Below are 12261 nucleotides of genomic sequence, written 5' to 3' on the forward strand. Positions count from 1 at the left end.
GCCCTTGCAGCTGGGTGAGCCTCCCCCTGGAGGAAGGTGAGGGAGGCGGAGGGCTGCCCGGGGCGGCGGTCTTGGTGGCCGCGCCGTCCCCAGGGCTCTCTGCAGCGTACGTCACGTAAGGACTTCAGACACATTAGGTTCCTGTGTATAATTTCACGTTTGACTCCACTTCGGGTCGCGGTGAGGCTGTGACCCCCGTCGTTCCCAGGCGTGAGGCTTTCGTCCCTCCGTGTCATCACCCGAGCGTGTTCGTACTCCTAGCCCTTTTCTGTGGATGCCGTGAATAACCTCCGTTTGTCTTCTTGCGTCGTTTTGGTCAAGAAGCGCGCGTCCGCGGGGCCGCGTGGTCCTCACGAGCCCCTGTGTTGTTTCCCGCCAGCATCACGGACTGTGCCGTGGAGCCCCTGAAGGCCGAGCTGGCAGAGCTGGAGCAGCTGATCAGAGACCAGCAGGACAAGATCTGCGCCGTGAAGGCCAACATCCTGCGGAACGACGAGAAGATCCAGAAAATGGTGTGCAGCATCACTCTGAGTTCCAGAAGGTGAACGCTCGGGCGTCTCGGAAGCCGCCAGTCCCCCTCGGGCCGAGAATAAAAAGGGAGAGAGAGCCTCGCTCGTCTCTAAGCTCAGTTTCCCGAAAAAAATGAAGTTTTCGGTGTCCTCCGACCGACGCGCAGGCACGCTCCCGCCCGGCAGGGCCGTGTTCTCGTACCTTCCTCCCGCGGGCGTGTGGCCCGTAGAGGGGACCCCCGCACGCGTGTTCTCCGTGTCTCGGCCGCGGCCTGTGTGCTCAGCTCTGTGCCAGAACCCTCCAGCAGGCGAGCGGTGCTGGCGCGCCGGGGGAGACCCGCGTCCCTCGTCTTCGGGTCTCGGGCCTCGAGCCGGGCACCGGCACTTACACGCAGAACGGGGCCCCAAGGTGAGCGAGGTTCACTTTGAGTTCATCCCCCCTTGCAGAGGGGTCATTTGAGCCTGTATCTCTAGGAGGCACGCGGGAGGTTTTTAAACCTCTCACCCACGGCCCGCGCCGCTCGAGGTCATTTTCTCATGGGTCCCTGTTGCCTCTGGCTTGTGTTTACAGCCTTAAAGTTCAGAGATTTGAGGAGGTTTCAGTATGTCCTTGGCGGGCGTCTGGCCCCCGGGTTCTCCCCACGGAGGCAGCAGTGAGCCCGGGTGGGGGGGCCTCGCTGTCCTGCGCCCGCGGCTTTGGCCTCTTCCCTCTTCCCTCTTCCGCGCTCAGTCGTGCGTCCCTGGGAGGCAGGAAGACTTCGAAGGATGCACCAGTTGACCCCATTTTTTTGATGTTACCATTTTTTTTTGGAAATTGTTTTTTAAAGCAAGGCTTTTTAAAAACATGGTTTATATTTAGTTTTTCACATATGATATCGTCAACACTTACGAAAGTCTTAACTTTGTATGTAAAGGATTTCCCCCGGTCAGAGACATACTCACAGGTCTTGGGTTCTGGGTCCCGATACCGTTATTTCTAGATATTTGTTGTGTGACCCACGCAGTGCCATTGAAACGCTAGAATTGCCTGAGGAGTTTTGCTTCTTTAAGGATTTGCACAAGTGGCATGGGTAGGTTTTCTTCCTGGCATTTCCAAAATACGTCCTTTTCTAAGGTAGTTACGTGATCTTCCAAGCTGAATACGCTTGACATCCGATGATTAAGTTCCGCCGTTTCCACACCCGGGCCATCTCCTCGTTTCTGCAGCGCACCGTTAAATTGTGTGATCAGATTGTGCTGAGTATGTTGTGGGAGGCGGGCGGCCGGCGAGTTAACTGTCCTTTGTACACTTCTCTCTCTCCTACTGAGTTGAACGACTTAGCCCTACAGGGACTGTTTTGCTTCAAGATGTCTGCCTTTTATGAATTTGTATATCTGAATAGAGTTTTTGTGTTGCAAAAAAATTGCATACATTTTATGTGAGTCAGATTTTGTATGAAGTAGTTTATCAAATTGTATCATAAAATTTATTTTTATTTTATACATAAATCATTAAAAACGATCACATATTTTTGCTAGAAGCGTATGGGTTGTGCAATTCAGTTCGCACCTGGAAAAAACATTTATAAGCATTTGGGAGTTTTCTTATTTTCAAATGTGCGTATTTTGCTTTTTCTGGTGAAGAAAGTTCAGGGAAATTTATCTTTTCATTCATATCATGACACTTACACCTCTTCTGTGTAAATTGAGGTTTTATAAGCCAGGTAAGCACTTATCAGAAATTTCAGGATCATTCATGAAGTTGTAGAAAGTCTCTGCATGTGATTATGACCGTATCTTATCATAGGCACAGTCAGTCCTCAGGTTATTCATTACTTTGAGAAAATACACAAAGGAGATCATTAAGTGTTTTCCTCTACTTCGGCTGAGACATTTCCAGGAAGTACTGAAGTCACACTGCAGGAATTTTAATTTAAAAGTTGAGCTCTTCGAAGAGAATGCGTAAAGCTTTGGAAAAATTAATTCGGGACTAAAATTTGAGCTTTCTGCTCCCGTATTCACGCTTATTTTTCTTTTCAGTAAGCAACTTAAAAAAGTAGTAACGACTGAAATCTGTGAAGATGATGTCATTTAGTGGCACAAAGTGCGGGTTAGGATCTGGGGTGGCCTGGAATTGCATTCGTGCTGACAGGTCCCCTGAAGTGTACTTGGACTTGATCGCTAAGCTGCGCCCGCCTCGCTGAGACGCATCTTCCGTCCGTGCGCAGTGTCAGGGCGTAGAGCGAAAGCAGGGCCAGCAGGGCCGGGACCCGCATCCGAATGAACAGGTAGATGTCAAAGGTCACAGGCCGAGGGTGACCCGTTCGCTCGAGCTTCGGTAAGAATCCGGCTCAAACGAGGCCGCGCACAGCAAGACCATGTGCTCAGCGGTTCCCGCCGATGGGGAAGACATTCCGCTCAGAGCTGGACTCTGAGCCCAGCTCCGGAATCTTCCACCCACGCCGGCGATGCAGAGAGCCGCTCGCCTCCTCGCCTCCGTGGCCACGCCTCCGAGGAGCCAAGCACCGCCTCCTTCGAGCAGGCTTCCGCGCGGTCCGCAGCAGAGGGTGGAAGTGAGAACGGGAGTCGCGGAGGCCCCCTAGCGGCAGAGGCCGGAACTCCTGTCCGGCTCCGGAGCCGAGCTGGGGCCTGCACTTGGGCTCTGAGGTTAGCTGTCCTGCGATGCGCTTTATAAATAAAAAGCTTTTATATTTTTCTAAGAGGTGTTTTGATAAGTATAGTTTATACAAGCCTTACAGTAAGGCAGAAGTGAGACCCTGCAAGACTCCCTTTTTTGTTCGTTAACGAGCATCTTCATAAAGGGAGATTGGGAAGGACATTTTTTTTAACTTTTTTTTTTTTTTTTTAAATTTATTTTTGCAAGACAGTGAGAGACAGAGTGCTAGCGGGAGAGGAGCAGAGAGGGAGACACAGAATCCAAACCAGGCTCCAGGCTCCGAGCTGTCTGCACAGAGCCCGATGCGGGGCTTGAACTCACAAACCGTGAGCTCGTGACCTGAGCCGAAGTCGGTGCTTAACTGACTGAGCCACCCAGGTGCCCCAGGGAAGGACTTTTTTAAAATTCAGCTAGAGAAAAGACATTTAAATGGCTTTGAAACTATAAAAAATTTTAAATCCATATTTAGAGCTGAGTTCCGAATTGATGGCTTCTTCAACCAAGCAAGGAGATCTTTCTGGTAAGAAAACGGGGTTCAAAACATGAAGTCCGTAAATGACACGGAGGCTGTGCCCGGTTAGCCGGGGAGGGGTCCGGGCGTTGTAGACCACAGTGTGATCAAAACCTACGCTGCCCTCCCCGGGACAGAGCTGCCAGCAGGGCGCCCTCGGGCCCCCGCCCCCTTGTCACCTGCCAGGCAGTCGCAAGGGCACGCAGGACGGAGGGCCTCCGGGCTCATCAGTCACCCTCACGTCGTCTGTTTGGTCCTTCACTGTGCTCTCACGTCTCCCACTTGGGTCTCAGAAAAGCCTTTTAGCGCCACCATCGCCACGACCGTAACGATCAGAAAGCACTTAAGTTTGCCCTTCAGAACCTTCCTCGAAGCCAGTACCCGGCTGGACGCTACCAGCTGGCGTGCGCGGGGCTCCCTCCCTGGGGGACACTGGTGTGAACGCGGGCGCTGCTGCTCCCCCGCGGGGGCGTGGTCCCGCCCCGACGGGCTCTGGCTTTTCTCCAGGGTCCCTCCCGGTAGGGACGGCCCAGGACGTGCGTGGTGGCCCGTGGCCGTCGGGGCGTCGAGGGCCGTCAGGCGCTGGTGGGCTCTGCAGCCGGCGGGGTTGTTAAGCCAGATCGCGGCTGTGCTGTCTAGACCTCAGGCATCTGGCGAGGTGTCCGCTCCCCTGGGGACAGACGTGGGAATGTCCGGATTCGTCATCGGTGGAAGGACCTCGCCAAAGAGGCCGCGTCTGTGAATGGTGTTGCCCTGGAGGGAATTGCCGGTGGGCCTGCCTCCTGGACATCCTTCCCAACCACTGTCTGGGGGGGAGCTGTGGCAGGCGGGTCTGTGTGACTCACACCCGGCCTGAGTGTGTGGGCCGGACCCACACACTGGAGAACCGACTCCGCACGTGGGAACGTGAATCGGGACCAGCCCTGCCGCGGGGAAGGATGGCAGGAAGCATCAGGACGTGACGGGGGCTGCGTGGCCTTGGAAGCACCGTGGAGAGCCCCGTGTTGTCTCATGAAGCCGGACTCTGCGACCTTGGGAGGCGTTGGAGGAGACGAGGCCCGGCTGGCCCTGGGCCACGGCCTGATCGTGGCTCCCACCAGAGCCCAGCAGGGCACCCTGTGACTGTGCTGTATGAAAATGAGTTTTTAATATTTTTAAATGTACTTTATTTTATTTTTTCAATATTTATTTTGAGGGGCACCTGGGTGGCTCAGTCAGTTGAGCGTTGGACTTTGGATCAGGTCACGATCTCACAGCTTGTGAGTTTGAGCCCCACGTCGGGCTCTGTGCTGACAGCTCGGAGCCTGGAGCCTGCTTCGATTCTGGGTCTCCCTCTCTCTCTGCCCCTCCCCTGCTCACGCTCTGTCTCTCTCTCTCTCAAAAATGAATAAACGTTCAATTTTTTTTTAATATTTATTTTGAGAGAGAGAGAGAGAGAGAGAGAGCGCAAGCAGAGGGAGAGGGAGAGAGAGAGTCCCATGTAGGCTCCGCAGTGTCAGCACAGAGCCCTCTGTAGGGCTCGATCTCGTGACCACGAGATCATGACATGAGCCAAAATCCAGAGTCAGACACTTAACCGACTGAGCCTCCCAGGTGCCCGAAGATGATTTTTTTAAAAAAGAAACTTACCCTTTCTTTTATGTATCATTATCCTTAATCATTCCAGTTTTTTGTGTATTTCTGTGTGGCTTCATTATAATTTTTAAAACACGGCTCTACAGTTTCATTTAAGGTGGTCTTTATTTTTGAAGAGGTGATCTGTTGACACGGATCAGTAACGTAAGTGGCAGGAAGGAGACCACACGGAGACCTCCCTCCCTCCCGTCCCTGCCCCTGCAGGCAGCCATCCCATTGGCCGCGCTGTTTCTTTAGGGAAAAGCAAGCAGACTGAGTACACACTCTTCTACTCCCCACAACACACAGAGTCACGAAGGGTAGCATGCCGTATACACTGTTCCATACCTTGCTTTTCAAGTGTGCTCTGGGGCACCTGGGGGGCTCAGTCGGTTAAGCGTCCGACGTCGGCTCAGGTCATGATCTCGCGGTCCGTGAGTTCGAGCCCCGCGTCGGGCTCTGGGCTGACGGCTCGGAGCCTGGAGCCTGCAGCCTGCTTCGGATTCTGTGTCTCCCTCTCTCTCTGCCCCTCGCCCTCTAATGCTCTGTCTCTCTCTCTCTCTCTGCCCCACCCCTGCTTGCGCGCTCTCTCTCTCTCTCAAAAATAAACATTGAAAAAATTTAATAAACTCCTCTTACACTCATAGATTCAACTCCCCATGATCAGGATGGGTTATTCTGACTCATCGATTAGTTCTGTTACGTATTCATCATCCCTGTTTCTTGTCGCCCAGTGCTTGCCATCTGGTTGTGAGAGATGGGCCCCCCGCCCCGCCGTGTTGTCAGTTACCCCAGTCTTCTGTGGGTGCCCTGTCCTTGGGGCGTGGTCCCCCAGTGCTCCTGGAGTGCCGCAGGCTGACGGTGCGGGGAGCTGTGCGTCCCCTGCCAGAGGCTGCCGCTCCCTTCCTCACCTCTGCACCACAAGGGACACTGGTGAAAGCTTTCTCCGGTGCCTTCCGAGACGGTGTGGAGGACACCTGTGAGGAGGGTGCAGACCCCCGCCGCCCACGGCCCCTGGGACTCACGTTCTTGCCCACCGGCAGCCACCCAGGGAGCCCGCGTTCCTGGCCGGGCTGTGTTCCCCACTGTCACTTCCAATGGATGGTCCCCTCCTGGGTCTTAATCCAACCCATACCTGGAAAGGCCCTTGGCAGACTTGAAAATCAAAACCGGGACCCGGACGCTCGGGTGACTTTTCATCGCTGGCTTCTGTGCCGTGTTCCTGGGTCACCGCATTTTGCTGAAGCACAGACAGTTTTGTATCAGCGATGGTCGGTGGACGGGTGTGGTTTCAAGCGTAACAAGGCGGGAGCCCAGGCCAGAAGCTTGGCCTGCTGGCCTGCGGGGCACGACAGGCCTGCTTTCCCTACGACGGGCCTTGGGGTCATCCATGGGACTGTGCCCCTCGCCCACGGGGAGGAGACGGGGTGGGGAGGGGGGCAGGAGCCGGTGACACGCACGGCCTGGGCCCTGTGTCGGTCCTCGCCTCACCTCGCCTCCACTGGCAGAGAAGGACAGTCTGGTGAGGCCTGGGGGGCGGGCGCCCCACCAGGTGCCTTTTGCCCTGATGAACTGTTCTCATCTGGTGACAGAGGCTTCCCTTTCCCTTAAGAAACCCCCAAGGCAAAGACAAGATCTTGGTGGGAAGAAGGCCACGGTGGCCTGGGAGTGGAGCTTGGGGTTTGGGGTCCGTGTGGCCTGGACACCCCCTCCTGTACCTCTGAGCCTGTGGTCATGGCCCCCTCAGGCTCCGGGGGCCTGGCAGGAGCCGTGGGGTGTTCCCAGCTGGTTGGCCCACGTCCCCTTGTGGGCAGAGGTTCTCACACCTGATTTTCTACTAGCGGAGGGAGGCCGCCCACTGAAATGTGCCGCAGACACGCAGTTAAGTCCAGATACAAGTCCAGTCTTGCGCGGTTAGAGAGCCCACGACTAGCATTTTCCTGGAAGGGAACAGGACAGCGGTCTGAGCTGAAGTCTCGCAGGAAGGCCTTGCCTGGTCCTCGAGCCTGAGGATAAACAGGGCAGGGAAGGGCACAGGTCTGCCATGGCCGGCTGGCCCCTACGTGGGGGCTCCCGCCTGCCGGGTGGTGGCACTGAAAATAGAGACGCCTGCCAGAGGTTCGTGGCTTCGAAGCCGGGCACGGGGCCCGTTAGAGCTAACGGGGCCCGGCACTTCTGGGAAGATTTGTTTTCTCTTCCCAAAGTGAGTGAGGCCCTTCTGGCTTGGCAGTGAGAAGCCAGTGAGACTCTGGGCTCCCCCAGGCAGAGGAGCCGCTTGCCCGCCCACCCGATGGCCGGTCAGGTGCGGGTCCCCCGGGCCCTGGGCGTTGTCATGGTCCCAAGCGCCAGCAACCCTGGAGGACTGAGGCGCAGACGCCCTCCACCGCCCCAAACCAATCTGTAAATTGAATGCAGTGAAAAAAAAAGTCCACATGGGGATATGGAAGAAATTTAAGCCGATGCTATACTACAGAGCTATCGTAATTAAAACGAAGTATAGGAAAACATAAATTAATCAATAAAACAGCACAGGAACTTCCGACCACAGAGGTAAACCCGGGGATTTCGTTTCTGATAAATGTGGTATTTCAAAACAGGCGGTTCGGATTGTTGTGAGAGTAAATGGTATTGAAGCCTACGGTTATCCACGTGGCAAAAATAAAGTTACAACCTTGCCTCGGACCACATGCAAAACTAAGTTCCAAAAAAATTAACTTAAAAATATGAGACTGCTAGAAGAAAATAATTGAAGAACACTTTGCATTGATCATATTCATAGATGATTTTGTTATTTCTTAGCACATTTATTATCATACTATTTATATATTTATGTCATTTAAAATAGTTCTATTTTGGGGCGCCTGGGTGGCTCAGTCAGTTAAGCATCCGACTTCAGCTCAGGTCATGATCTCACGGTGTGTGAGTTCGAGCCCCACGTCGGGCTCTGTGCTGACAGCTCGGAGCCTGGAGCCTGTTTTGGATTCTGTGTCTCCCTCTCTCCTTACCCACCCCCCCCTCACTCTCTCTCTCTCAAAAATAAATAAACATTAAAAAATTTAAATAGTTCTATTTTGGGGCACCTGGGTAGCTCAGTCGGTTAAGTGTCTGAGCCTTGAGTTTGGCTCAGGTCATGATCCCAGGGTCGTGGGGAAAATATCTCAGGGTCTAGCCAAGCAAAAGTAAAAATCAGATGGCCCCCTTGGAAGAATATTTACAACATCTCTAACAGAGTTAATATTCATAATAGATGAAGACTTTTAATTAATAAGCAAAATACTTACGGCCCAATTGGAAGATGGATGAAAGATAGAGTCAATTCATAGAAGATGCCAGTGGGGAAGAACGCGTGAGACCGACGTTTAACCTTCCTGTCAAGAAATAACATGGCCGAGAGTCTAGAATCCAGACAGGACAGAGTTAACCTGGGTTGGAATCCCAGCAGGTCAGGGCGCCCTGCCTTCGGCCTGTGCTGGGCTCCCTTACTGGCTTGTGACTTTGGGCAAGTGGCCGAAACTTCCTGCCTCACTTTCCCCTGTATTTGGGTTAATCCACATGGCACCTACTTTGTGGGTTATCGTCAGAAATTGCATTCCTGGTTACGAAGTACAAATATCAGTCATTGGCATACAGTAGGCTCTATACGAGTATTGGCCATTCATCACGATCTGTGTCAATATCATAGGGCGCAGTTTTCAGCTGGCAGAAGTTAAAAAGACCCAATACTACGTGGTGTGGTTGAGGATGTGGTGGTGTAACTTGTTCACTATTTTTAAAGGGTGTTTTGGAAGTACTTCTCAAAACTAAAAACGGGAAATCTTTTTCCGACCCAGGAGAAAGCTGAAGCAGACACATGAGCGCCATCGACAAATAAAAGGTCTGGAGGGTGGGAGCAGGGTAGCACCTGTTCTCTGTGGCTGTAGGACTGACCCCTGGGTGACAAATGTGCAGTGACAGACTTTGGGTCTGAATAAGGAAGGAGTCTCCACTCACATACAGATTGGTTCAGAGACGGTGTGGCTGGTCCGGGTAGATAGTGAGAGCCCCGTCACAGGAGGTATGCAGGCAGAACTGGTGACCACTTCTCAGGGAAGCTGTTGAGGATTCCACTGGATGCTCCTGCGGCTACTCCCGGTCCTTGCCCACCCCCAGTAAGGAAGAAACCAGCCCACCATCCCGGGTCCCCACCCCAGCCCCTTACTGCCCTGTCTGCTGTCTCTTAACACGCACACCCCCTCGTGCACAAAGGCTAGAGCTTCAGGCCTCAGCAGAGAAGATCTTCAGGACCCCGGCAGGCTGAGCCTGGCTGTGGTTGCTGGTCCCCTCAAGGCCCCTGTCACCGCTCAAGTTTGCCTGGAGAGGCCTGTCTGGGCCCCAAGTGCCCTCCTCCAGCCAGGGAGCTTCCGTCCTTCTCTCCTGCACGGAAACCGCCTCCGCCACGGCCCCGGGGACACCAGGGGAACATTGCAGGCAGCTCCTGATGAGATGTGCCTCTCGGAACAGATACTGACTGGGACGAGGGCATTCCCTGTGTGAGACCCTTCCGGGATTTTCCAAAATTGTCATTGACACTCCGGGGCTAGGCTGTCTTCTGCGATCACAGGCCCGGCGCTGGCCGGCTGCCTGGCTGCCTGGATTGGCTGCAGTCGCCCTGGGCTTTGAACCTCAGTCAGGGCTCCCTGTCCGGGAAGTCTCCTCTCCCGTTCTGCTGGGGCCTCGGGGGAAAAAGAACCCTCTTGGTGGGAAATCGTTTACAAGGATCCTTCGCTTCCAGTTTCCCATGTGAGCCTCTCCGGGGCTGGGAGTCAGGCCTCCTACCCATTTTACAGATGAGAAAGCCAAGGCTGCAGGGGCAAGTCACAGGCCTCCGCCAGCTCTAAATCCCAGGCACCTTTGGGGTAAACGGGGCCGGGGCTGAGTTGCAGAGCGTGTGGCCCAGGGGAGCAGCCCTGGAGGCTGCTGCTGGCGGTGGGGCCGCTTTGTCCTGTCATCTGAGCACAGCGCTAAGGAGGCCCTTGCTCTAAGGGATCCCAGCGCGCCGTGGGGGACCCCGGCCCTGCTCCAAACCCCGCACCCGGGCTGGACCCACAGCCACCTGCGGGCCGCAGCCGCTAAATCTGAGTGGGTCTGTGGGGCCCCCGGTACCTTAGGGACCCGTGAAGGTGTTTTGATTTCTTCTATAATCAGATAAAAAGGAACTTTTAGGTCAGAGTAGAAGTTTTCATATATACTATTAACATAGTCGTCTTTCTATCAACACAGTTGTAAAAGATCATTTTTAATGCTTTTGGCGGAGGAAGGGCCCACGAAGACACAAGTGCCCGCAGCCTGAGTGGGTGCCGGGTCCCACCCCGTCCCCCGCACGGCTGGGCCCACCTCGGAGCTGCCCTCTGTCTGCTCTCCGCCCGGCGCCTCGTCCAGGGGGCCCACAGAGCTGGCGCTCTTCCGGTGGGTTTTCCGCTTCAGGGATTATGCGTCTGAAGGGAACTGTCTTTGGGGCACGTTCAATACAAACACTGGGATGCATTTAAAAATAGAAGATTCCAAAAAAACCCCTCTTAAACCCCGGATTTGTAGCGTTCAGCTTATGGGGATGGTTGTGAAATCAGAACCTTGGCCGTGGACTTGGTTCTCTCAGCCCGTGTGCTCCTCCCCAATGCACCCCCCCCACCACAGTGGCCCCCGTGCCTCAGCCGAGGGCGGTCCCCACCCCCCCCACCCCCGACCCCACGGGGCTCCTGTCCTGCAAGGCTGCACACCCGTTTCTGTATCTCCCTCATCTGTACACCTGCCCAAACAACCGTGCGTGCTGTTTAGATTCTCGGACCCCTCAGCAGTGGAATGAGGAAGGTCACAGCTTGTAAAGAGCAAGGTGGTCTCCCGGGGGGGTGAGGTGGACCACGTGTCATGCGGCTTCCCCTCCCCGTGCCCTGCAGAGGGGCCTGGCGGGGCCCAGCCTGCGGGGCGCCTCCAGTCCACACCCGGCCGCCTGGCTGCCTGCCTGGCCGACCCCCAGATGCTGGCACTCGAGGCCCTGAGCTCTGGTCGCCGGGCGCCGGGCAGGCCGGAGCCGCCTGTGCCCCACGAATGTCACGCTTCCGGGAATTGTGCGTGATTTTACAGTAAAGAATTGCTTTTAATGTTTATTTATTTCAAAAGTTTTTAATATTTATTTGTTTTTGAGAGAAAGAGAGAGAGACCCAGAGGAGGCAAGGGGGAGGGGCAGAGAGAGAGGGAAACACAAAATCCGTAGCGGGCTCCAGGCTCCGAGCTGTCGGCACAGAGCCCGACGTGGGGCTCGAACTCACGGACCGTGAGATCGTGACCTGAGCCGAAGTCGGACGCTCAACCGACTGAGCCCCCCAGGCGCCCCACACACTTTATAGTAAAAACAGAAGTAGTCAGCAGGGAGAATTCATCACTTGATTATCTTCCTGTGCCCCTGAGGTTATTTTTTATCTGGACTGCTCGTCTCTTCCCAGCTGCTGTTTCGTTTCATTCCCTTCAGCCAGGCTGGGAGTAGTGACACTATGGAAACGGGCAAAGTGACAGAGTGACCCCAATAATGACGCACGTGTCAGAGCCACACTTGTGAGTCGCGGCCACAACGCACACAGGAGTCCAGCCAAAATCAGCAACATCTTCTATGAGAATAGATGTATTATATCCCTGTTAATATTTATAATTCACCTCTCCCTGCCCCACCCCGACCAGGGGAGGAGACGTCTCAGGTGTGGTCCTCTGGCTGGGATTGGGGGGCAGGAGGGTCTCCTTGTGGTGCAGCCCCTGCAAACCCCCCTAGGTGCCTGGGGTGATCCTCCCTTCCAAGACCATCTCCTTCCAGAAGTGGTTCATCAGGTGGCATTCCTCCCGAGTCCCCAGGCCCCTGTAAAGGCGGGTCTGCTGGATCTGGGGGGGGCTGCCGCGGGAGGAGCGCAAGGAAGGTGAGCTGATCGCTTTACAAACAACCGTAC

General features: G+C 54.8%; 1 protein-coding gene across 6 annotated transcripts in view; it reads left to right on the top strand.

Annotated features, from left to right (window-relative positions):
- Window positions 1–3204, top strand: part of TRAF3IP1 (TRAF3 interacting protein 1) — a 62094-nt gene extending 58890 nt beyond the window's left edge. For 5 of the 6 annotated variants that reach the window (XM_042995852.1, XM_042995853.1, XM_042995855.1 and 2 more), the window contains one exon: window positions 380–3204. In XM_042995852.1, coding sequence (XP_042851786.1) covers window positions 380–545 — 166 coding nt within the window. In that variant the 3' untranslated portion in view covers window positions 546–3204. The remainder of the gene's footprint in view (window positions 1–379) is intronic. The other variant, XM_042995854.1, reaches the window with a different exon arrangement.
- The last annotated feature ends 9057 nt before the right edge of the window (window positions 3205–12261 follow it).

The sequence above is a fragment of the Panthera tigris genome, chromosome C1 (genome assembly GCF_018350195.1).
Source record: "Panthera tigris isolate Pti1 chromosome C1, P.tigris_Pti1_mat1.1, whole genome shotgun sequence".
Lineage (NCBI taxonomy): Eukaryota > Metazoa > Chordata > Mammalia > Carnivora > Felidae > Panthera > Panthera tigris.